Source organism: Mobula hypostoma, chromosome 3 (genome assembly GCF_963921235.1).
Source record: "Mobula hypostoma chromosome 3, sMobHyp1.1, whole genome shotgun sequence".
NCBI classification, from domain to species: Eukaryota; Metazoa; Chordata; class Chondrichthyes; order Myliobatiformes; family Myliobatidae; genus Mobula; species Mobula hypostoma.
This window is the reverse complement of record NC_086099.1, coordinates 42,352,110-42,378,703: the sequence shown is the minus strand read 5'-3', so window position 1 is coordinate 42,378,703 and position 26,594 is coordinate 42,352,110. Positions and strand designations below refer to the sequence as shown.

The 26,594-nt window shown below is 40.5% G+C and overlaps 1 protein-coding gene across 1 annotated transcript in view; it reads right to left on the bottom strand.

The window, feature by feature from the left end:
• LOC134343337 (granzyme K-like) overlaps positions 1-25,419 on the bottom strand; it is a 42,453-nt gene extending 17,034 nt beyond the window's left edge. The window contains exons 1-4 of the mRNA XM_063042021.1: positions 25,363-25,419; positions 16,661-16,805; positions 13,419-13,569; positions 2,298-2,570 (exon numbers count right to left, since the gene is read on the bottom strand). Coding sequence (XP_062898091.1) covers positions 2,298-2,570; positions 13,419-13,569; positions 16,661-16,749 — 513 coding nt within the window. The 5' untranslated portion in view covers positions 16,750-16,805; positions 25,363-25,419. The remainder of the gene's footprint in view (positions 1-2,297; positions 2,571-13,418; positions 13,570-16,660; positions 16,806-25,362) is intronic.
• Positions 25,420-26,594: the final 1,175 nt, after the last annotated feature.

The following is a 26,594-nucleotide window of genomic DNA, read 5'->3' as shown; positions in this document are numbered from 1 at the left end:
TAGCATTGAAGATAAGAGTGCTAGCATGGATTCAAAACTGGCTGTCATGTGTGAAAACAAAGAGTTGGAACAAATGGGACTTTTTCATGCTGGAAAACTATAGTACAGGGATCAATTACTACCTTCATGATTTACCATTTATGTTAATGACTTGGAGAAGGAGACAGAATATAGAGTACGTATCCAATTTTAAGAAAAAATTTGTCAAAGTGAATTTACTGAGGATATTAGGCCTCCAAACTAGGATGCAGATGGATTGAGTGGGTGACTTGGCAAATGGAGTTTAATGTACTAGTTTAGTAAATGAGGGGTGGTCTTATTGAAAGATCCTTTGGAGTGTGGGGAGGGGAGGGAACGTCGATTTAGACCAGGGGAGGCCTGTGTTCGGGCATTTTCATACCTTACAAGGCGCAGATTGGAAGTCTGTGTGGGGCGCCACTGCTCGCACAGACTAGAGCAATGTGTGATTAAGTGCCTTGCTCAAGGGCCAAACACGCTGCCACAGCTGAGGCTCGATCTAGCGACTTTGAAGTAACTAGATGAATACCTTAACCACTTGGCTATGTGGACTGGAGTGCGACAAGGTAGATATTGAAATTTTTCATTACTGGGAGAGCCTGAAATGGGGTGGAAGTGGAAGTGTAGTTTCAAAATAAGGGCCTGGTCAATTAAAACTGAGTGTGTAGAAAAATTTTCTGGAGGATAATGGATCTCTGGAACTCTCTAACACAAATCAGCATGCAGCCCAGGTCTTTGGAAGTATTTCAAGTGGAGATAAATACATTTTTGAAAAAGTGTGGAACTGAAGGCTAGAGCATTTGGCAGAAGAGTCTGGACCAGATCAGCCATGATTATGTTGAATGGAGGAATGGGCTGGAGCGGCCTTGTGATCTGCTTCTATTTCTTGTATTCTCTGACCTTCCTGACTTCTGGTTCACTTCACTAGCACAGGTCCGAAATATTCCCAGGCACCCATTTCAAAGGAAGAAGAGCTACAGTAATGCCCATCATTTTCAATGGCTCCTGCTTGTTGTCAAAAAACAATCCAAAGATACATGTATATTGAGTCCTTGCAGGGTTAAAGTGCAATGCCATGCAATTTTCTGATAGGACCTATCTGAGAGGTCCTGTAGAGTGTAGAGTGCAGACTGCTGGCAATCTCCTTAATTGCCCTGCAAAATAGGAATACAACTCAGATTAACCATAGGAATTTAAGGTCTGACCAGCATTGAACTGCATGCCTTCACTTCAATGCGAGCATTAAAGGTGTGAACTTGGTGCAGATCCAGGTTCTGCAGCCCATGAATATTCCAGTTTACAAATGAGAATAAAACCTGGGGTCAATGATCCTGGGGGACTGGGCTTCTCTGCATGGCTATGATGTTACTCTGGATTCCTCAGTTGGACCATCAGCCATCCCTGGTAAGCTTCCCACTCACAAGGAAGCTAATATTCACAGCGGCCAGTGCCAAATACCTGGGAGCAGTGCGGATTGACCAATGATATCACACCAAGAGAAATATTTGGGGAATTAAAAGGACGGAAGTTCTGGAATTTGTATTTTCAATTCCTTCAGTGTTTCATTCCCCAAATCCCAATAAATATTTTTGCCCCAACCACATCACTTTCCACGGCCCAAGTATCCTTCCTGTATCCCCCTCAGGCATTCCCCAGTTCCCATGCCTGACCAGCGATGCCTATACCGCGGACCAAATAGAGTGCACTGACATGTTTAAAATCTACTTATTTATGATGCACTGAGAATTTCAGTATATGAAAGGATGTACTTAGGCCATAAGCCAAAGGAACAGAATTAGACTATTTGGCCCATCAAGTCTGCTTTGCCTATCTGTCATGGCTGATCTCTTATCCTTTCAGCTCCACTCTCCTGCCTTCTCCCCATAACCCCTGCTGCCCGCCCTAATCAAGAACCTATCAACCTCCACCTTAAATATCTCCAATGATCCTTGGCCTCCACAGCCATCCATAGATTCACCACGTTCTGGTTAAAGGCATTCCTTCTCATCTCTGTTTGAAAGGGACAGCTTTGTATTCCGAGGCTGCACCTAGACTCCCCCACTATAGGAAACATCCTCTACATCTCCAATCTATCTAAGCTGTTCAATATTTGATAGTTTCAATGAGATCCTTATTCTTCTGATGGATTCAGTTTGTTAAAATCTATGAAACAGCCTCATAGCTTAGAGCACCAGAAGAGACTGAATCTAAACTTGCATAGAAGACAATTCTAATTATGTTCAGTTATTGCTACCGTATTTTTTTACAATCCAACTTACGATGCATGCATCTCTCCTTCCCTTTTTGTCGCCAGCACAAAGCATATTCTCAGTTATTAAGGGCTGGCGGTTATAATACTTCCGACTGTTGCACGTTTTTCTGTCTATGATGGTTACGTCTGCTTCTCTGAGCGAATCAGATGCTTTGTTTGAGTTTGCTTTTGTTGTTCCCCATCCCGCAACCGTGCAGACCGTTCCCTCTTTCAAATCCGATTCCTTGTGTGGCAGTGGTAGAAGGCTCACAAACTTGTTAAGTTCTGCCTTAGACTCCAGCTGTAGCAAATAAAAAACATTGGTTTTGTCTTATTTCTGCACATAAAATCTCTAGCATGTTTATTTATATTTTATTTATTTTAATTTAGCGATACAGCACAGTGTAGGTCCTTCTGGTCCTCTGAGCCACGCCGCCCCAGCAACTCCAAACAGGTATTCTTAAGCCTTCCGCGATAAATATTGCGGCACGCAGCAAACGGTTCACCGCTCTGGAGAGATCAAAGACCAGGAAATCTGCAGATGCGGGAAAACCAAGCAATACACTCAAAATGCTAGAAAACTCAGCAGGCCAGGCAGCATCTGTGGAAAAGAGTACAGTCGACATTTTGGGCCAGGATTTCGGCCAATAACGTCGACTGTTGACTCTTTTCCATAGATGGTGCATGGCCTGATGAGTTCCTCTAGCACTTTGTGTCCAGAGAGATTGCACCAGTTGAAGTTGGGAGACACACCTCTGGAACTGAGAAGAACGCAGCTTACGTTAGCCTATTGGATAAACCTACAAGGGCATGGAGAAAATCATCCATCTAAACAGCTTTTAGAACCATGCCGGGGAAAGGAAAGAAAGAAAATCAGAAGTTTTGAATGGACTATTGTAGAAAGGACGGGAATTGGTAATAGGGCAGTGGGCACTACAGTGCCTTTTCCTGGGGTGCCTCCATGCTGTGTGAAGCACTGGGGTGGATTTTTGAAAGGAGACAGAAAAATAGAGAAGAGATTTTAAATCAAGATAAAGTTGAACCTTATGTAAATAACAATTATTATGGATATTTACAAATATACACACAGATGCTCCAAAATGGTAATAGTAGATAAGGGGTAGGATTTGTCATGCCTGATTTTAACATTAAAAGCAAGTGAGGAGAAAGTCTGGCTGAGCGGTTATCCCAATCTGCTTGGGAAATAGTAAGAGAACCGAGAAAGCAGGAGATGGGAACAGGATGAGAGAAGGATATTAGGAAGAGACTGTCAGTTCTCACCTCCTCCAGAAGAGCCATAAGGTTTGGCTAATTTAAAAAGTATTGATGAACTAAACGGAAGCAAAAATAGACGGTGATATACCTATCTCGATAAATACGTATTATAATGTGGATTTTATATTACCTAATTTAAAAAAATTCATTCATTCATTCCTTTTCCCCCACCTAAATGAGAATATATACATGGGAGGAATACACAAGGAAATCATTTCTGTGTAACGGACATAGAATTTTTAACTTACCTTTATAGGTACTGCAGCGGGGGCCCTCAATTCACAGGCAGGAGGGGCTATCCCCCATGGCTAGACGTTTCTTCTAGCTCAACCCAGGGTCATCTAGAGACCCCAGCCTTGGAATTACACCTTTGTTACTTTTTTTTATTATTCGCATTTCTTGGCTCTTATTTGTTCAGCAAGTAGATCGATTAAGTTCTATTCTGCAGATTTCAATGATGTTCTAACAGATAAATACACATGGTGAAGGACAAAGTAAAATTCCTTTCTTTTAATGTTAATGGGCTGTTGAATCCAGTCAAGTGCAGTAAAATTCTATCAAAAATGAAAAAAGAACAAGCCCATGTAGTATATTTACAGGAAACTCACTTAAGTGATAATGAGCTTGAAAATTAAAGAGAATGGGCTTCACTAATTTCTCTTTCTCCTCATATAAATCAGGACATAGAAGAGGGTGGCTATTCTCAAGCTAAATTTTGAAAAAGTATTCGAAATGAGAGATAAGGAGGGCAGATATATTCTGGTAAGGGGGAATATAAATAGAAATCCAGTTACTTTATTGAATATATACGCACCCCCAGAAAGTGATATTAGTTTCTTCCAGAAAATTACTAATATTATGGTAATGGAAACAAAAGGTTTCTGATATGTGGGGGAGACTTAAATTTACAATTACAACCAAAGTTAGACTCTTCCAATAGAAAAACTTATGAAACAAAATCCTTACATAAGAAAGTTAACACACTTTTTGAGGATGTTGGTCTAATTGATATATGGAGGGACCTTTTCCTCGACAGAAGGGATTACACTCATTATTCTGCACCCCCCCCATTCCGTATATACAAGAATAGACTATTTCATAACATTTGGATAGAGACAAAATAATCACCTGTGGAATTGGGACAACAGATGTAAGTGTCCATTCACCTATATATTTATCTGTTGATTTTGACCTACAACCAAAGAATACTATTTGGAAACTAAACGCAAGTCTACTCAATGATCCCTATTTTAAGGAACAAATTAAAAAAGAAATTGGTCTTTACTTAGAATTCAATGATAATGGAGTGGTTTCACCTCCCACTCTATGGGATACTCTGAAGGCTGTCTTATGAGGGAAAATTATAGCGCTATCTTCATATGAGAAAAAAATAAGGAATAAAACATTAGAGGAATTACAAAATAAGCTGAAGGAACTAGAAAAAAACACAAATTGAGTTTGGCACAGGATACACTAGAGGAAACTTAAAAAATTAGTAATGATATTAACAGTTTGATAACACAAGAAATTAGAAAAAATTTAATGTTTCTGAAACAGAGACACCATGAAGGTGGATCTAAATCTATGAAAATACTGGCGTGGAAACTGAAAAAAAAATTGCAGAAAATACAATTCATAGAATTAGGGATCCAAGAACAAAAGTGATAAAAAAATAAGCTAAGTGATATTCAAGAAGCTTTTGAAATGCTTTACAAAACTCTATATTCCAAAGTTCCAAGGGGGAGCATAACCCAAACTGACACCTTCCTGAATTCTTTAGAGTTATCCACGTTAAGCAAAGAACAAAATAAAACGATGACTGCTGACATAACTGAAGCTGAACCAAAATCTGCAATTAGTAGGCTTAAATTAAGCAGGTCACCAGGATCAGATGGATATACGGCAGAGTGGTATAAAGAGTTTAGAAGTGAGTTACTCCCCACACTGAACTGGGCCCTGAGAAAGGCACAAATGCCACCCAGCTGGAAGGAGGCGACAATCTCTGCTATACCGAAAGAAGGCAAGGATAAAATGGAATGTGGGTCATTTAGACCAATATCTGTTCTTAATGTGGATTATAGAATATTTACCTCCATCATGGCCAAACGATTAGAAGAGTTTCTACCCATACTGATACATAATGATCAGACAGGTTTTATACAACAACGCCAAACACAAGACAATCTACAAAGGACACTTCACATTATGGATCATAAAAAAAAATGAAATTGAAGCAATAGTGATAAGCGTGGATGCTGAAAAGGCATTTGATTCGGTTAATTGGGTTAAAAGGATTGAATCTATTAAAATGATCATACTGCCCAGACTACTACATCTCTTTCAGACCCTTATTAATAGAGATTAACCAAAATCAATTCAATGAATTGAACAAGATGCTATCAAGATATGTATGGCAGAGTAAAAGGCCTAAGGTTCAACTCAAAACTTTGCAATTAGCCAAGGAAAAGGGGGGATGGGGCCTACCTTCTCTTAGAGATTATTATTTTGCAGCACAGTTGAGAGCCGTGATGTGCTGGTGCAACACATCATATGACGCTCAAAGGAAAAACATTGAGGAGAGGATACTTTCCATCCCCATACAGGCAATTTTGGCTGATAACAACCGACAGAGCTACATAAATAATATTGACAACCCATGGGTTAAATGGACTCTTAAAATATGGAAAACTATTATAAAAGAATATAAACTAGAGAGAGACATTGCGATTCTTAAAATAGTGTGCATATCACTCGGATTTTACGCCGAATAAACTGGATGCTAGATTTAAGGACTGGACAACTAAAGGAGTAACAGCTATTTGCAATATAATGAAAGAAGGAACACTGTTCAGTTTTGAAATGCTCAAAGAGAAACACTTATTAGAAAAACAATACTTTTACCAGTATTTACAGATGCAACAGTATGTTAATAGGACAGTTAAAAATGTAACCAAGGGAAATTGAGGAATGGGAAAGGTATAATTACACTTATAGGGGTGTATTATAGACCACCTAATGGGGAGCGAGAATTGGAGGAGTAAATTTGTAAGGAGATAGCAGATATTTGTAGTAAGCACAAGGTTGTGATTGTGGGAGGTTTTAATTTTCCACACATAGACTGGGAAGCCCATTCTGTAAAAGGGCTGGATGGTTTAGACTTTGTAAAATGTGTACAGGATAGTATTTGCAGCAATACATAGAGGTACCAACTAGAGAAGGGGCAGTGTTGGATCTTCTTTTAGGGAATGAGATAGGTCAGGTGACGGAGGTATGTGTTGGGGAGCACTTCGGGTCCAGTGATCACAATGCCATTAGTTTCAATATAATTATGGAGAAGGATAGGACTGGACCCAGGGTTGAGATTTTTGATTGGAGAAAGACTAACTTTGAGGAGATGCGAAAGGATTTAGAAGGAGAACAAATGAGTAATCCAATAGTTAAGCATACTTTACATATATGGTTTCAATTTTGAAAATTTTTTGGGTTGAATCAATTTATTTTAGCAAGTCCTATTATATCTAATTTCTTTTTTCAACTTTCCACTATGGATCAAGCTTACTCTGACTGGAAAATCAAAGGTATAGTATGATTTCGTGATTTATTTTTGGATAATTGTTTTATGTTCTTTGATCAATTATCTAATAAATATAATTTACCCAGATCTCACTTTTTTAGTTATCTACAGGTTAGAAACTTTTTAATTACTGTTTCTCCTAATTTTCCACACTCATATCCAATGGATATTTTGGAAAAAATTTTAGATTTAAATCTCTCTCAGAAAGGTGTTGTAGCAATTATTTATACAGGTGTCCCCTGCTTTTTGAATGTTCGCTTTACGAAACCTCACTGTTACGAAAGACCTACATGAGTACCCTATTTTCGCTTTCAGAGGTATTTTCACTGTTATGAAGAAAGGCAGCGCGTGATAAAAAATCAGCGAACGAAAAAATCAGCGTGTGATAAAAGGTAGCCGCTCTGCCCTGGATTCGGAACGGCATTGCTGAAACACGTGGCATTGAGCAGCTGTTAGCAAGGTGAGTTCTAAGGTGTCAGAAAAGCCTGAAAGAGTAAGGTTGTTACACTTAGCGTAAAACTAGACATAATTAAGCGTTTCGATCGTGGTGAACGAAACAAGGACAAAGTGAGTTTGGCTTGTGGAAGTTGGTGAAGATGATGTTGAAGAGGTTTTGGCATCCCATGACCAAGACCTGATAGATGAAGAGCTGATGCAATTGGAAGAGGAAAGGATAACAATTGAATCCGAATGCAGAAAGTGAAGCAACTGCGTGAGATTTTCGCTGCAATGATAAAGTACAACATTAATTTTGAAAGGGTACGTAGGTTTAGGGGATATTTGCAGGATGGTTTGAGTGCTTACAAACAACTGTATGATAGAAAAATGCGCAAGGCTCAGCAGTCAAGCAAGCCTTCCACATCAGCGACAGCAGACAACGAACCTCGACCTTCGACATCGAGGCGGGCAGTCATAGGAGAAGATGAGCTGCCTGCCCTGATCGATGATGAGATGACACCCCCGTGTCCCACCACCCCAACACCCGGGCTCCGGACAGATACTGTACCGATTCGCGAAGAACGCAGTGGTAGCTGGGAGGCACACAGCACACCTTTAAGAAAAAAGCCGAAATAAACATGCTAATTAATTAGGTGCCGCCTAGCACGTAATTATTGGCCCAGATCAGAGGTGATGCAATCGGCAATCGCCTCTGATCTGCGCGACATTTACGTGCCGGGCAGCACCTAATTAATTAGCATGTTTATTTCGGCTTTTTTTTTAACGATGTGCTGTGTGCCTCCCGGCTACCGCTGCGTTCTTCGTGGCAATGTATCGGGTCGGCGGCCCGGAGGATGGGGGCCACTACACCACCCAGTCTGCGATGAATCAGTCTAATACACCATCATCAGTGTGCTCGGCGCTGTTTTCCCAATTCCAGTAAGTGATACTACACTGTACATACATTATTTCTACTTTATATAGGCTGTGTATTTTTACGTGTTATTTGGTAGATTTGGCAGCTTCATAGTTTAAAGATTACTGGAGAGCGCGTTTATGCCAATAGCGCTTGCGTGAGATTTTCTGCCGAGAGCGCTTGTGTGAGATTTTCGCTACGGAGATCTGTGCAGGCAATCGTTGTAAAGAAGTATTTCTACTTTATATAGGCTGTGTATTTATCATATCATTCCTGCTTTTACTAATGTTACTGTTATTTTAGGTTTTATATGTTATTTGATATGATTTGGTAGGTTATATTTGGGTCTGCGAACGCTCACAAAATTTTCCCATATAAATATATGGTAATTGCTTCTTTGCTTTATGACATTTTGGCTTACAAACCGTTTCATAGGAATGCTCTACCTTCGGATGGTGGGAGAAACCTGTAATATAATTATGAATTTATGTCCTGATGTATCTAATAAAATTAAAACTGATTGGGAAAGAGAACTTAAGATTATTATACCGATTGAAAAATGGGAAAAAATTCTTCAATTAGTTAATTCATCCTCTATATGTGCTAAACATGCGTTGATACAGTTTAAAGTAGTGCACAGGGCTCACATGTCCAAAGATAAACTATCCCGTTATTACTCTTATATAAATCCTACATGTGATAGATGTCATTCCGAGATAGCTTCTTTAACTCACATGTTTTGGTCATGTCCTTTGTTGAAAAAATATTGGGAAGACATTTTTGATATTATTTCAATGGTTTTGAATATAGACTTACAACCTCACCCAATTACTGCTATTTTTGGGCTACCAATGATAGAATCAAATCATTTAACCTCTTCAGCTCTTCAGATGATTGCATTTCTTACTTTAATGGCTAGAAGATCCATTTTGCTGAATTGGAAAGAGATTAACCCCCCTACTATATTTCACTGGTTCTCACAAACTCTGTTGTGTTTAAATTTGGAAAAAATTAGAGGTGTGGTTTATGACCCTTCTATTAAATTCAAAAAGACTTGGAGGCCATTTATTCAGCACTTTCATATGATGTAATTTGACCATTTCCAAACTTATTTTACTTCTCTGTAGTGTTGGTTGAGAGGAACGGAGTCGCCGACACTAAGATTTTTCATTTTTCCCATTTTTTGTGATGTTAAAACAGATCAGGTCTTTTTTTTAGTTTAGTTGATTAATTCTGTTTAGATTAGTTTCTTTGAGGGGAGGTTATTTTTTTTTTCCTTTTACATGATTTTTGTCTAGTTATTTCTCTTTGTTCTGCATTATTCATTGGTATCCTTTATGATTGGGAGTTTTGTCAATTAATTTTTTAGTTTTATAATTACTCACGTTAACTATAACAATGTATTCCCAATAACTTTTTATTACTCTTTTGTCATGTTTATATTTTGTGAAACTAATAAAAAGATTGAAAAAGAAAAGAAAGAAGGAGTGGATTGGGACAATTTGTTTTATGGGAAGGATGTAATAGAGAAATGGAGGTCATTTAAAGGTGAAATTTTGAGGGTACAGAATCTTTATGTTCCTGTTAGGTTGAAAGGAAAGGCTAGAAGTATAAGAGAGCCAATGGTTTTCAAGGGATTGGAAACGTGGTTTGGAAAAAGAGAGAGATCTACAGTAAATAGAGGAAGCATGGAGTAAATGAGGTGCTCGAGGAATATAAAGAAGGTAAAAAGAATCTTAAGAAAGAGATTAGAAAAGCTAAAAGAAGATATGAGGTTGCTTTGGCAAGTAAGACGGAAATAAATCCAAAGGGTTTCTACAGTTATATTAATAGCAAAACGATAGTGAGGGATAAAATTGGTCCCTTAGAGAATCAGAGTGGACGGCTATGTGCGTAGCGAAAAGAGATGGGAGGAGATTTTGAACAATTTCTTTTCTTTGGTATTCACTAAGGAGAAGGATATTGAATTGTGTAAAGTAAGGGAAACAAGTAGGGTAGTTATGGAAACTATGATGATTAAAGAAGAGGAAGTACTGGCACTTTTAAGGAATATAAAAGTGGATAAGGCTCTGGGTCCTGACAGGGTATTCCCTAGGACTTTGAAGGAAGTTAGTGTAGAAATAGCAAGGGCTCTGACAGAAATATTTCAAATGACTTTAGAAAGGGGGATGGTGCTGGAGGATTGGCGTATTGCTCATGTGGTTCCATTGTTTAAAAAGGGTACTAAGAGTAAACCTAGCAATTATCGGCTTGTAAGTTTGACGTCAATGGTGGGTAAATTAATGGAAAGTATTCTTAGAGTTGGTATATATAATTATCTGGATAGACAGGGTCTGATTAGGAACAGTCAACATGGATTTGTACGTGGAAGATCATGTTTGACAAATCTTGTTGAATTTTTTGAAGAGGTTACTAGGAAAATTGATGAGGGTAAAGTGATGGATGTTGTCTATATGGACTTCAGTAAGGCCTTTGACGAAGTTCCACTCGGAGGTTAGTTAGGAAGGTTCAATCGTTAGGTATTAATATTGAAGTAGTAAAATGGATTCAGCAGTGGCTGGATGGGAGATGCCAGAGAGTAGTGATGGATAACTGCTTGTCAGGTTTGAGGCCAGTGACTAGTGGTGTGCCTCAGGGATCTGTACTGGGCCTCTTCCAATGTTGTTTGTCATATACATTAATGATCTGGATGATGGGGTGGTAAATTAGATTAGTAAGTATGCAGATGATACTAAAATAGGTGGAGTTGTGGATAATGAAGTAGGTTTTCAAAGCTTGTAGAGCGATTTAGGCCAGTTAGAAGAGTGGGATGAAAGATGGCAGATGGAGTTTAATACTGATAAGTGTGAGGTGCTACATTTTGGTAGGACTAAACAAAATAGGACATTCATGGTAAATGGTAGGGCATTAAGGAATGCAGTAGAACAGAGGGATCTAGGAATAATGGTGCATAGTTCCCTGAAGGTGGAATCTCATCTGGATAGGGTGGTGAAGAAACTTTTGGTATGCTGGCCTTCGAGTATGATAATGGTTTGCATTCTGATTTCCACAATTTCTCCAGCAAACAGGGGGGTTACTATCATAATGGGATTTCTGAGAAGGTGTAATAAAATATCTTATCAAGTTTTTCCACCTGAACTCCCTCCATTTCTGTGAACTGGAACACTTCCATTGATACCTCCATATTATTGTCCAGTCTTCCTCAGATATTATTATCCCTCCTTCCTTCTGCCATTTTGTTTTAATGTATGAAGTCGAATTGAGTATAGGAGCATTGAGTTTCGGAGTTGGGATGTAATGTTAAAATTGTACAAGGCATTGGTGAGGCCAAATTTGGAGTATCGTGTATAGTTCTGGTCACCGAATTATAGGAAAGATGTCAACAAAATAGAGAGAGTACAGAGGAGATTTACTGGAATGTTACCTGGGTTTCAGCACCTAAGTTACAGAGAAAGGTTGAACAAGTTAGGTCTTTATTCTTTGGAGCATAGAAGGCTGAGGGGGGACTTGGTAGAGGTATTTAAAATTATGAGGGGGATAGATAGAGTTGACGTGGATAGGCTTTTTCCATTGAGAGTAGGGGAGATTCAAACAAGAGGACATAAGCTGAGAGTTAAAGGGCAAAAGTTTAGGGGTAACATGAGGGGGAACTTCTTTACTCAGAGAATGGTAGCTGTGGGGAACGAGCTTCCAGTAGAAGTTGTGGAGGCAGGTTCGATTTTGTCATTTAAAAAAAAATTGGATAGGTATATGGACAGAAAAGGAATGGAGGGTTATGGGCTGAGAGCAGATAGATGGGACTAGGTGAGAGTAAGCATTCAGCACGGACTAGAAGGGCTGAGATGGCCTGTTTCCGTGCTGTAATTGTTATATGGTTTATATGGTTATAAGTACGTGTCTGATAGAGCTATTTAGAAAAGCATATAATTCAGACAATGGTAGTAGAATAACTTCAAGCGTGTATAAGGGTTTGTCAAATCTTAAAACACATTCGACTTCATACAGTAAAACAAAATGGCAGAAGGAAGGAGGGATAATAATATCTGAGGAAGACTGGACAATAATATGGAGGTATCAATGGAAGTGTTCCAGTTCACAGAAATGGAGGGAGTTCAGGTGGAAAAACTTGATAAGATATTTTATTACACCTTCTCAGAAATCCCATTATGATAGTAACCCCCCTGTTTGCTGGAGAAATTGTGGAAGTCAGAATGCAAACCATTATCATACTCGAAGGCCAGCATACCAAAAGTTTCTTCACCACCCTATCCAGATGAGATTCCACCTTCAGGGAACTATGCACCATTATTCCTAGATCCCTGTTTAGATATCCTGAGTCACACTCCCGTTCAGAAGGTGACAGTTATGCGCCTTATAGCTGTTTGCCTCCGAAGGAGAAGAAAAGGAAAAAGAAGTGGAAGAAAAAAAGTTGAAAAATAAGAAAAGGAGGAAGGGAAAGAAGAAGAAAGAAAAGGAGAAAAAAAAGATGAAGAAGAAAAAGGAAAGGGAAGAGGAAAAAGAAGAAGAAAAGAAAAGGAGAAGAAAAAGAAGGCGAAGAAGAAAAAGATGATGAAGAAAAAGAAGAAAAGAAGAAAAGGAGAAGAAGAAAAGGAGAAGAAGAAAAAGAAGAGGAAGAAGAAGAAAAACAAAACCCAGGGTCATGATGAGTTGGAGGAGGGCATGGGACAAGGCCTTAGTTAGATGGTAGGAAGTATAGGAACTGGAGCTCCAAGGAGTCAGAAGAGAATGCAGGAACCGGGGCTCATCTGAATGGGTACGGGGAAACAGCAAACATTATCTGGTGAACCAGTTCTTCAACCATGGGATTTCCCTGTGGTCGGACAGCAGGTTATTAGGGTTTAACATTTAGGCACCTGAATTTAGATAGATTGCTCCCTTTGTGTTACAGTACAACGTGCATTACTACAAAATAATCAATCACTTACTTGGAGCAACATGATGTCATTTTCTTTGCTTTTAACGTCAAAACACTCATGTGGAATTTTACGCTTCACATTCAATACTTGCTGCGAGATTTCATTACTTCTCAGTGAATCAATTCCAAGAACCACTTGGACTTGCCTGTTTTTAAAAAAACTAAATAAGACAATTTTTTTAATGTGGAGAGTATGAATTAAGATGCAAGCAGTTTATTATATCATCCACTTTAAAATATGTGAAAATTTGGAGGCTTTCAAGAGAATTCCAAGTGATTACAATTATAAACGCATAAAGCTTGTTTCTAAAGTAAAACACAATTGATTTTTGTTTATGACCACGGAATGCAATCCTAAACTTCATGTGACTCGGAATTCCAGTCCACTATAACATGGACACAGGAGTAGTGAGGGTGTACTGGGACAGTGTGCATTTTGCTTGCCGTTCCAGCAGGAAAAGCTTAACAAGGGACTGAGGTTGGAGACCTTGGCTTCATGTTATGATCAGTTGTAAATTCATGCACAAGACAGCGTGACCCCTGGATTCTCTCTGCTATATTCATTCCCAACCATTTGAGTAACTGACGGAAGAAAAGAATGCACAAATATTGCATAGGGCGTCTAGTTATTTCCTAATTTTCTTCTCATTCCTTCATTTACCAGAAGTATTAAGTGTGTGGGAGAAATTACCTACTTTATAGACGTTTAATTGATTTTATTGTCACGTAAACAAGTGCAATCAGATACAGGTACAATGAAAAAACTTGCTTGTGGTAATGTCACAGGCAAGTAAGAGCCCCATACCTTCATTAATATACTTGAACACAGCTGTTATGGGCCCAGCAGAGGTTAAACAGTGGCATTTTGACATTTTGGTTGGTGACGAAGCTGCCTTCAGGGCGTAGAAACATAGAAACATAGAAAATAGGTGCAGGAGTAGGCCATTCGGCCCTTTGAGCCTACACCACCATTCCGTATGATCATGGCTGATCATCCAACTCAGAACCCTGTACCTGCCTTCTCTCCATACCCCCTGATCCCTTTCGCCACAAGGGCCATATCTAACTCCCTCTTCAATATAGCCAATGAACTGGCCTCAACTGTTTCCTGTGGCAGAGAATTCCACAGATTCACCACTCTCTGTGTGAAGAAGTTTTTCCTCATCTCAATCCTAAAAGACTTCCCCTTTATCCTTAAACTGTGGCCCCTCGTTCTGGACTTCCCCAACATCTGGAACAATCTTCCTGCATCTAGCCTGTCCAATCCCTTTAGAACTTTATATATTTCAATAAGATCCCCCCTCAATCTTCCAAATTCCAGTGAGTATAAGCCTAGTTGATCCAGTCTTTCATCATATGAAAGTCCTGCCATCCCAGGAATCAATCTGGTGAACCTTCTTTGTACTCCCTCTATGGCAAGGATGTATTTCCTCAGATTAGGGGACCAAAACTGCACACACGGCATATCACGTCTGTGTTCTGAGTCTACGCTCTGAGCTTCTCTAGGCTATTTTTCTTAGTTTCTCCAGTGTCCATGCTGAGATTTTCAAATCATAAGTACCAACTTTGTGGTCCTGTGACTCAGTTCTGCATTGCAATTCAAGCAAGCTTATCAATAAAAATTGTTCAATTCAACAAATCAGCATTGAATGTAATAGTGTAAATTTTGGAAAAATAAAACACTGTAATCAACCTCCTTCTAAGATCCTTCCCTAGGTTTCGAGTTTCATGCTTTCTAGGTCTCAACTTTTCAGGTTCTCAAGTTTTTTGGGTATCAAGGCTTTTTCCGAGTCTAAATGTCCTGGCCCAAGCATTCAAGGTTGTCAAGCTTGTAAAGGTTTCCTAAGGACGTTTCAAGGTTTACCAAGGACATTTCAATGTTTCCCAGGGTGTTTTCAATGTTCCCAAGGTTTTCTCAACGTTCTCCCCCTCTCGAGGACTCGTTAGCCTCTCTCGCGGGGCCCCACTCGAGATCCCCTTGTCTCTTGGTCTTTCAGGGTTCCTGGGTCTCTCAGTCTGTCTGGGTTCCTCCTGAGCTCCCCATGCCTCCTCTTGAGTTTTCAGGTCTCTCTGGACCATTAGATACCAAACATGGGGGGTGGAGGGGGGAGTTCCCTGTAATTAATTGCTTGGGCCTGAGCATTGGGTTCCGAGGTTTTTAGAATACCTGATTTAGTTAGTTGTTGTTTAACAACAGTCGTTAGTTGTTTAGTTTCTTGTGTTTTTCTTGAGTTACTGGATCTTTGTAATGTGGTCTCCTGGTGCCTTCTGTTCAAGCTTTTCAAGATTCCGTGTGCTTCTATTATTTAAATAGATGCTCGATTAGCGCTAATCACAGGGTCCTCGCTTTGAGAGTGTTACTTCTCGCGGTGTCGCACGGCCAAGCCACTTATGTTCTTTTGGAACTATTATGAATAAATGTCTCGCTACCATCTCTACATCAGAGTTCTGTCTTTCCTCTGCACTTGGGTTCTGATATTGCCAGCACACATTGAAACAGTAAGCGCTTGTGTGACACACAAAAAGCTGGAGGAACTCCACAGGTCAGTCTGCATCCGTAGCGGGAAATGAACAGTTGATGGTTAGGTTTGAGACTCCTCATCTGGACTCACTCTAGATTAGTCCAGATGAAGGGATTTGACCAGAAATGCTGACTGTCAATTTCCCTCAGCTGCAGATGCTGCCTGACCTGCTAGGTTTCTCCAGCATTTTGTGTGTTGCTCCATATTCCAGCTTCTGCAGCCTCTTGTGTCTGCGATTGCTTGTGATGAAGTAAAATAGATTCTCAAAGGAACAGACCACAGTGTTCCAGGGAAAGACAGCCTCTGCCCAAGGGTGAGTGAGTGTGGTTTTGGTTTGCATGACGTCTAAGATACTAACAGTTTTCTGGAAGAGGGGAGAAGACTATAGTAAAATGAAATATAGGTGTCAGTGATCCAAAGGTATCATGGTAGAATTCCTCACCACTTGGATTCAGAAATCAGTTAGTGAAATTGGTGTTCTCCTCAGCATGCTCTAGCTCCTTTTACACTTGGCTGTAGTGTGTCAGTAGAGATGTTAGCTACTCTAATTATATAGGAGATGGAGATTAACTGTGTAAATGCTGGAGCCAATTAGAAAACTGAGAAATGCCAATAAAGGATTGTCTGATAGAAGATGATAAAAACCCACACATCATCAGAGACTGCAGGAACTTAAGTTACATCAGTAAATTATTAAGATATCTTGTTATATACAATAATTATAACTTACAGATTGCAATGTGCTGCAGTCAGAATCCAGTTTGGCTTTATCAACACTCCTCCACATATATGCTGTCTTTTCATCTGGATTGATGCCATGTATGGTTTGGAATGATTTCCCACTTCTTTGCCCCCAATGATTTCTGAGCAATCATCTTTTAAAGCAAACAGAGGTTAATGCCTGTGAGGCAAGGCTCAAAGACAGAAAGGATAGTAACAGAGATGAAGTGTATTTTACATGATTAAAAACACTAAAAGGTTGAAGAGCTTGGTGGTCTCTGAAGTCCAGAAGTTCAACCTGTGGCTTTGATTTGGAACCAGACCACATCACTGTGGAACGGCTGAATTAGAAATGGAAATCTGGCCTTAGGAAGTAGCTCTTATGCTCCAGTTGCAGATGTCTGGCAGTAATTGCAATGCGGGCAGCATCACACTCAACAATTCAAGAACATTGCCTTCCCCTCTGCCATCAGATTTCTGAATAGTCCACAAACCCATGAAACCACCTTGCCATTCCTCTTTCGCAATATTCATTTGTATATTTTTGATTGTAACTGATAGTAATTTTTTGTCTTGTACTATACTGCTGTGGGTGGTGGGGTGGAGATATGAGTCTACCGAAGGAGGTGTAAGGTGCTTCCTTCCTCCGCTAGCCTGCATGTCATCCTTGGGAAAGGTGTAGCACCCCCTGATTAGGGTCATGGGTGGGGGATGGCTGTATGAACAGCTGGTGCATATCAGGAGTTCTGGTTAAGCGACCACTGATGTCAGGCAGATAATGTCTGGGGTCACCCATCCTGTAAAGACACTGCCCGAAAGAAGGCAATAGCAAAGCACTTCTGTAGAAAAAATTGTCAAAAACAAACATAGTAAATAACCATAATTGCCAATGTCATCCCAGAGCGAGTACTTAGGATGTGCGCGACACAACTGGCAGGTGTGTTTACTGACATTTTTGATCTCTCCCTCTCCCGGTGTAGAGTGCCCTCCTGCTTCAAAATGTCCACCATTGTCCTTGTACCTAAAAAGACCAAGGTAACATGTCTGAATGACTGGCGTCCTGTCGCACTCACCTCAGTAAAAAGCAAATGCTTTGAGGGGCTGGTCAAGGACTACATCTGCAGCATGCTGCCACCCACACTGGACCCGCTACAATTCACCTACCAACACAACCGATCGACAGATGACACAATAGCCACTGCTCTACACATCGTCCTTACACATCTGGAGAAGAGGGATGCTTATGTGAGAACGCTGTCCTTGGACTACAGTCCAAAATTCAACATCGTAATTCCTTCCAGGCTTGACAAGAAGGTCAGGGACCTCGGCCTTCACCCTGCCTTGTGTAGCTGGATCCTGGACTTCCTGTCAGATTGCTGACAGGTGGTAAGAGTGGGCTCCCTCACCTCTGCCCCTCTGACCCTCAACACAGGTGCTCCTCAGGGTTGTGTACTAAGCCCCCTCCTTTACTCCCTGTATACCCATGACTGTGTCGCAACCCACAGCTGCAATCTGCTAACTGAATTTGCTGACAACACTACACTGATTGGCCTAATCTCAAATAATAATGAGGCAGCCTACAGAGAAAAAGTCATCACCCTGACACAGTGGTGTGAAGAAAACAACCTCTCCCTCAATGTCACAAAAACAAAGGAGTAGGTGGTGGACTACTGCAGGAATGGAGACAGGCTAACTCCTATTGACATCAATGGATCTGGGATTGAGAGGGTGAACAGCTTTAAATTCCTCGGCATAAACATCACCGAGGATCTCCCGTGGTCTGAACATACCAGCTGTGTGGTGAAAAAGGAACAGCAGCGCCCCTTCACCTCAGATGGTTGAAGAAGTTTGGTATGGCCCCCCCAGATTCTAAGAACTTTCTATAGAGGCACAATTGGGAGCATCCTGACTGGCTGCATCACTGCCTAGTATGGGAACTGTACTTCCCTCAATCGCAGGACTCTGCAGAGTGGTGCAAGCAGCCCAGTGCATCTGTAGATTGTAGACACAACAATTGTAGGCTGTATCTTGAGTAATAATGAGTTTGAGTACAGAGGAAATTAAGAACCTGGTGGCATGGTGTGAATACAATAACCTATCCCTCAACGTCAGCAAGATGAAGGAATTGGTTGTTGACTTCAGAAGGAGTAGCGGACCGCACGACCCAATTTACGTTGGTGGTGCACATGTGGAACAGGTCAAAAGCTTTAAGTTCCTCGGGGTCAATATCACAAATGACCTGACTTGGTCCAACCAAGCAGAGTTCACTGCCAAGAAGGCCCACCAGTGCCTTTACTTCCTGAGAAAACTAAAGAAATTTGGCCTGTCCCCTAAAACTCTCACTAATTTTTATAGACGCACCGTAGAAAACATTCTTCTAGGGTGCATCACAACCTGGTATGGAAGTTGTCCTGTCCAAGACCGAAAGAAGCTGCAGAAGATCGTGAACACGGCGCAGCACATCACACAAACCAATCTTCCATCCGTGGACTCACTTTACACTGCACGCTGTTGGAGCAGTGCTGCCAGGATAATCAAGGACACCACCTACCCAGCCAACACACTTTTCGTCCCTCTTCCCTCCAGGAGAAGGTTCGGGAGCTTGAAGACTCGTACGGCCAGAGTTGGGAACAGCTTCTTTCCAACTGTGATAAGACTGCTGAATGGATCCTGACCCGGATCTGGGCCGCACCCTCCAAATATCCGGACCTGCCTCTTGGTTTTTTTGCACTACCTTACTTCCCATTTTTATATTTTCTATTTATGATTTATAATTTAAATTTTTAATATTTACTAATTTTAACTATTTTTAATATTTTTAATATTTAATATTTGTAATCCAGGGAGTGTGAAATGCAGAATCAAATATCACTGTGATGATTGTACGTTCTAGTACCAATTGTTTGGTGACAATAAAGTATAAAGTATAACTAGTGGTGCAAACAGCCCAGTGCATCTGTAGATGTGATCTTCCCACTCTTCAGGGCATTTACAAAGACAGGTGTGTAAAAAGGGCCTGAAGAATCACTGGGGACCAGTGTCACCCCAACCACAAACTGTTCTAGTTGCTACCATCTGGGAAACGGTACCACAGCATAAAAGCCAGGACCAAAAGGCTCTGGGACAGCTTCTTCCATCAGGCCATCAGACTGATGAAGGCATGGTGACCCATCTGTGTTTCTATGTTATATTGACGATCCTGTTGTGCATAATATTTATAAATTACTATAATTACACATTGCACATTCAGATGGAGACATAACGTAAAGATTTTTACTCCTCATGTATATGAAGGATGCAAGTAATAAAGTCAATTCAATTCAACACAGCAGATAACGAAGATGATGACTGTACTGTTGCCACAAACAACAAATTTCATGATTTATTAGTGATTATAAACATCATTCTGATTCTGATTCTCTAGAGAGTGATCTTGTTCTAATTTGACACTGACCTTTAGATGAACCATTGTGGTATTTGGGGAAGAGATAAACCATTGCAAACGAAGGCAAATCCTGGGTGGACGAAGATAATTCTTCTAACACCCTCTTGTTTTGCCCTTAAAACGCAGGCATTCTCAAAGTTTTGGGCTGCTTCAATGATGTGTTTATGAAATAGTGGTACATTTGGGTGGCTCATGTGCAGCACAACCTCTGTCCTTGTGTGGAAAGGCAAATGTGTAACACCTAGCCTAGTACCTGGACAATTTACAATGACCAATTACCCTACCAACCAGTATGTCTTTGGACTGTGGGAGGAAACCAGAGTACCCGGAGGAAACACATGCAGTCACGGGGAGAACATAAAAGCTCATTACAGTCAGCAGTGGGAAATATAATTTGATTACAATAATAATGAGACAGTAATTTCCTTTGGTAAAATATCTAATACCTTCATGGAAGGTCATGTAAATAGCATCCATAGAAATTCCTTTATGCATTACACATGGAAAAATTCAGTCAACATTGAGGCATGGCTTAATCTTTACAACATACAATATTTCTTCAGGATCTGATGAATCTTTTCAGTCAATTGCAAAGTTCAAAGTAAATTTATTATCCAAGTATGTATAAATCACCATATACTGTTTGGAGATTGATTTTCTTGTGGGCATTCACAGTAGAACAGAGACATAAGACATAGGAACAAAATTAGGCTATCTGGCCCATCGAGTCTGCTCTGCCATTTCATCATGGCCGATCCATTTTCCTTCTCAGCCCCAATCTCCTGCCTTCTCCCTTTAGCTCTTAATGCCCTGACCAATCAAAAGTCTCTCAATTTCTTCCTTAAATATACCTAATGACTTGGCCTCTGCAACCGCCTATGGCAATGAATTCCACAGATTCATCACTCTCGGGTTAAAGAAATCCCTCCTCATCTCTGTTCTAAAAGGACACCCCTCTATTTTGAAGCTGTGTCCTTTGGTTATAGATTCCCCCACCACAGGAAGCATCCTCTCCACATCCACTCCACTGAGGCCTTTCAGGTTACCCCTCATTCTTCTGAGTTCCAGTGAGTAGAAGCCCAGAGCCATCAAACGCTCCACATATGACAAGACTTTCAATCCCAGAAGCATTATTGTGAACCTCCTATGAGGTCTCTACGATGTTGGCACATCCTTTCTTAGTTAAAGGGCCTCAGTACTCCAAATGAGACCTCACCAGTGCTTTATCAAGCCTCACAATGCATCCTTACTTTTATATTCTAGTCCTCTCAAAATGAATTCTAATATCGCATTTGTCTTCCTCGTCATCAACTTAACCTGCAAATTAACCTTTAGGACCCCCAAGTTCCGTTGCACTTTAGATCTTTGAATTTTCTCTCCATTTAGAAAATAGTCTACCCTTTTATTTCTTCTACCAAAGTACATGACTATACACTCTCTGACACTATATTCCATCTGCCACTTCTTTGCCCATTCTCCTAATCTGTCTAAGTCCTTCGGTAGCTTCTCTACTTTCTCAAAACTACTTGCCCCTCCACCTAACTTCATATTGTCTGTAAACTTGGCTAGAAAGTCATCAATTCTTTCATCCAAATCATTGACATATAAGGAAAGAAGAATTGGTCCTAACACAGACCTCTGTGGAACACCACTAGTCACCGGCAGGCAACCAGAAATGGCTCCTTTATTCCACTCTTTGCCTCCTGCCAATCAGCCACCGCTTTATCCATGCTAGAATGTTTCCTTTAATACCACGGCCTTGTAACCATGGGCTCAAAGGCCTTCTGAAAATCCAAGTACACAACATCAACTGATTCTCCTTTGTCTGTCCTGCTTGTTATTTCTTCAGAGAATTCCAACAGATTGATCAGGCAAGATTTTCCCTTGAAGAAACCATTCTGACTATGGCTTATTTTATCAGGTGCCTCCAAGTACCCTGAAACCACATCCTTAACAATCAACTCCAACGTCTTCCCGACCACTATGGTCAGACTAACTGGCCAATAATTTCCTTCCTTCTTCCTCTCTCCCTTCTTGAAGAGTGGAGAGACATTTGCAATTTTCCAGTCCTCTGGAGCCATGCCAGAATGAATTGATTCTTGAAAGATCTTTTCTAATGCCTTCACAGACTCTTCTGCCACCTCTTTCAGAACCCTGGTCTAAGTGACCTATCTATCTTCAGGCTTTTCAGTTTCCCAAGAACCTTCTCCGTAGTAATGACAACCTCACCCACTTCTTCACCTTGACAATTGTGAACTTGCAGCATACTGCAAGTGACTTCCAGAATAAAGACAGATGCAAAATGCTTACCCAGTTCATCCACATTTTCCTTGTCCCCATTACTACCTCTCCAGCATCATTTTTCAGCAGTCCAATATCTACTCTCACCTCTCTTTTACACTTTATACATCTGAGGAAATTCTTTGGATCCTCTTTAATTCCTTAGCTTTGTATTCCATCTTTTCCTTCTTTCTGACTTTTTAAGCTGCCTTCTGTTGGTTTTTAAAAGCTTCCCAATGCTCTAACTTCCTATTAATTTTCACTCTCTTTTTGGCTTTGGCTGCCTTTGTCAGCCACGGTTGTGTCATCCTGCCTTTAGAATACTTTTCACAAACAAGAGAAAATCTGCAGATGCTGGAAATCAAAGCAACACACACAAAATACTAAAGGAACTCAGCAGGCCAGGCAACATCTATGGAAAAAAGCACAGTCGATGTTTCGAGCCAAGACCTTTCAGCAGGAATACTTTTTCCTCTTTGTGATGTATATATCCTGTGCCTTCCGAATTGCTCCCAGAAATTCGAGTCATTGATGCTCTGCTGTCATCTCTGCCATTCGAATCTATTTAGGAGGCTCCTCTCTCATGCCCCATATCTGTCTTTACTCCTGTAATACTGGTACATCTGACTTTAGCCTCTCCTCCTCAAATTGCAGAGTGAATTCTATCATAGTATGATCACTTCTCCCTAATGGTTCTTTTACCTTAAGATCGACAATCAATTCCAGTTCATTGCACAACACCCAATCCTAGAGGGCTTAACTATAAGCTGCTCTAAAATGCCATCTTGTAGGCATTCCAGAAATTCCTCCTCTTGGGATCCAACACCAAACCTGATTTCCGCAATCATATCCCTGCATATCGAATCGCATGACTATCATAACATTGTCCTTTGACATGCATTTTCTATCTACTGTTCAGGAATGAAAGGGTTACCATATGAGGAAAGTTTGGCAGCTCTTGGACTGTATTCCCTGGAGTTCAGGAGAATGAGGGAGGATCTCTTAGAAACATTCCAAATGTTAAACGGCCTGAACAGATTAGATATGACAAAGTTATTTCCCATGGTAGGGGAGTCTAGGACAAGAGGGCACGACTTCAGGTTTGAAGGATGTCCATTTAGAACAGAGATGCAGAGAAGTTACTTTAGTGAGAGGATGGTAAATCTGTGGAATTTGTTGCCACAAGCAGCTGTGGAGGCCAAATCATTGGGTGCATTTAAGGCAGAGATAGATAGGTTCTTGATTAGCCAGGGAATCAAAGGATATAGGGAGAAGGCAGGGGAGTGGGGATGACTGGAAGAATTGGATCAGCCCATGATTGAATGGCGGCGCAGACTCGATGGGCCGAATGACCAACTTCTGCTCCTGTATCTTATGGTCTTAATTGTAGACCACATCTTTACCACTGTGTGGAGGTCTGTATACAACTCCCATCAAGGTATTTCTACCCTTGCAGTTCCTTAGCTCTAGCCACAAGTATTCAACAGCTTCTGACCCCATGTCACCTCTTTCTAATGATTTGATTTCATTTTTTACCAATGGAGCCACACCACACTCTCTCTGTCTACCTGGCTGTCCTTTCAATGCAACGTGTATCCTTGTACATAGAGTGCCTATAAAAAGTATTCAACCAACACATCCCCCCATTTGAAAGTTTTCATGTTTTATTCTTCACAGCAATGAATTACGATGGATTTAATTTGGCTTTTCTGACACCAATTGACAGAAAAAGACTCCTTCCTGTTAAAGTGATCTAAATTAATTACAAATATAAAGTACAAAATAATTGCATAAGTATTCACCCCTTTCAAGTCAGTATTTAGTAGATGTACTTTTGGCAGCAGCAATTACAGCCTTGAGTCTGTGTGGACAGGTCTCTGTCAGCTTTGCACATCTGGACACTACAATTTCCCCCCATTCTTCTTTACAAAACTGCTCAAGCTCTGTCAGATTGCATGGGGATTGTGAGTGAACAACCCTTTTCAAGTCCAACCACAAATTCTCAATTGGGTTGAGGTCTGGACTCTGAATTGGCCACTCCAGGACATTACCATTGTTGTTTTTAAGCCAATCCTGTGCAGCTTTGGCTTTATGCTAGGGGTCATTGTCTTGCTGGAAAATGAATCTTCTCCTGAGTTGCAGTTTTCTTGCAGACTGCATCAGGTTTTCCTCCAAAATTTCCCTGTATTTTGCTGTATTCATTTTACCCTTTACCTTCATAAGTCTTCCAGGGCCTGCTGCAGTGAGAGCATCCCCACAGCATGATGCAACTCCCACCATGCTTCATGGTAGGGATGGTCTGTTTTTGATGATGTGTAGTGTTTGGCTTACGCCAAACATAGTACTCAGTCTGATGGTCAAAAAGCTCATTTTTGGTTTCATCAGACCATAGAATTTCTTCCAGCTGCCTTCAGAGTTTCCCACATGCCTTCTGGCAAACTCTAGCTGAGATTTCATGTGTGTTTTTTTCAACAGTGGCTGTTTACATCCTCACAGGCAAAGTTTAGTTGTTGTTGCTTGAGTGGAAACATTTTTAATCCGCTTGCTTCTACTAAACCAAGTTTTCTAGGTAACCTCAGGCTTTTAATGTGGCTGACTTCAATTTAGTTTTGTTTCCTCTCATATCCTTGGGTGTACCTTGTGGCAGCAAAGTCATCATAGAAATACACACACATGAAAAACTCCTATTAATATATACCAGCTAAAATTACATAATCTGCAAATTTTCAAAGTAAATTTATCTCGAAATGCATGTATGTCACCATATACTATCTCGAGATTCTTTTTCTTGCAGGCATTCACAGTAGAACAAAGAGGTACAATAGAATAATGAAAAAAAAACATGCAAATACTGACAAATAACTATAGTGGAAGACAAACTGCACATACAGAAAAGAAACCAGCAATAATAAACAATACTAAGAACATGAGTTGTAGTGTCCTTAGAAGTGGGTCTATGGGTTGTGTTCAATGATCAGTATACTTACAACATGCTGCCAAATAGAAAATAACCGTCCCAGCGCTGAACACAACTTGATATTTCATCATTGCAATCAGTTCTGAACAGTGACTAGATGAACCTGTTATCTATATATAATGAAAGCTGAGGATGTGGTTATTCAGTTTGCTCAAATATCACCTATTAATTCACAAGTGGCATATGACTTCTCAGAAAATTCATAAGTCGTGCGTGAGTTTTCAGGAAAGGCACTGAAACCAGTGAAGCATTTAAATGCCATTAGAGTAGTTCAGGTGAATGGAAAAAGTGTTATGGCAGAAAAACTAAGTGAAGTGGGAGAATAATGGGGTGGAGGATAGGTGCATGAAGTGTTTGAGAAATGTGTTCCACATCATACTGATCTCGGAAACTAGGTGGGATCAGACTATCTTATATTTAATATTTGTGAAAAAGGTTAATTAATAACCTTATGCTAGGGGACCTCCTGGGAGAAGGGATAATCTTTTATTTGAAGATTGAAGATGATTTTGATCAGTCTGAAATCAGAGTCTTCAATCCAAACAAACTAGGATGGTAACACACACAAAATGCTGGAGGAACTCAGCAGACCAGGCAGCATCTATGGAAAAGAGTACAATCGGCATTTCAGGCACCTGCTGAAGGGTCTTGGGCTGAAATATCGACTGTACTCTTTTCCATAGATGCTGCCTAGTCTGCAGAGTTTCTCCAGTATTTTGTGTGTGTTACTTGGATTTCAGCATCTGCAGATTTTCTCTTGTTTGAAACTAGGATGGTGTGAGTTTCTGATAACAGAATGGGAAACTACACTGAAATATCTAGCAGTAAACAAGCAGTGACTAATATTTAAAGAATAATTGCAATAACGAATACGTACGGTGGAGAGAGTGAGCAATTTCAAGTTCCTGGTTGTCAAGGTCTCTGAGGATCTAACCTGGTCCCAACATATCGATGCAGTTATAAAGAAGGCAAGACAGCGACTATACTTCATTAAGAGTTTGAAGAAATTTGGCATGTCAACAAATACACTCAAAAACTTCCATAGATGTACTGTGGAGAGCATTCTGACAGGCTGCATTACTGTCACGAACGGCGAGGGGTTGGGGTGGGGGTGGGGTCTACTGCTCAGGACTGAAAGAAGCTACAGAAAGCCATAAAATTATCAGCTCCACCTTGGGTACTAGTCTCTGTAATACCCAAGGCATCTTCAAGGAGAGGTACCTCAGGAAAGTGACATCCATT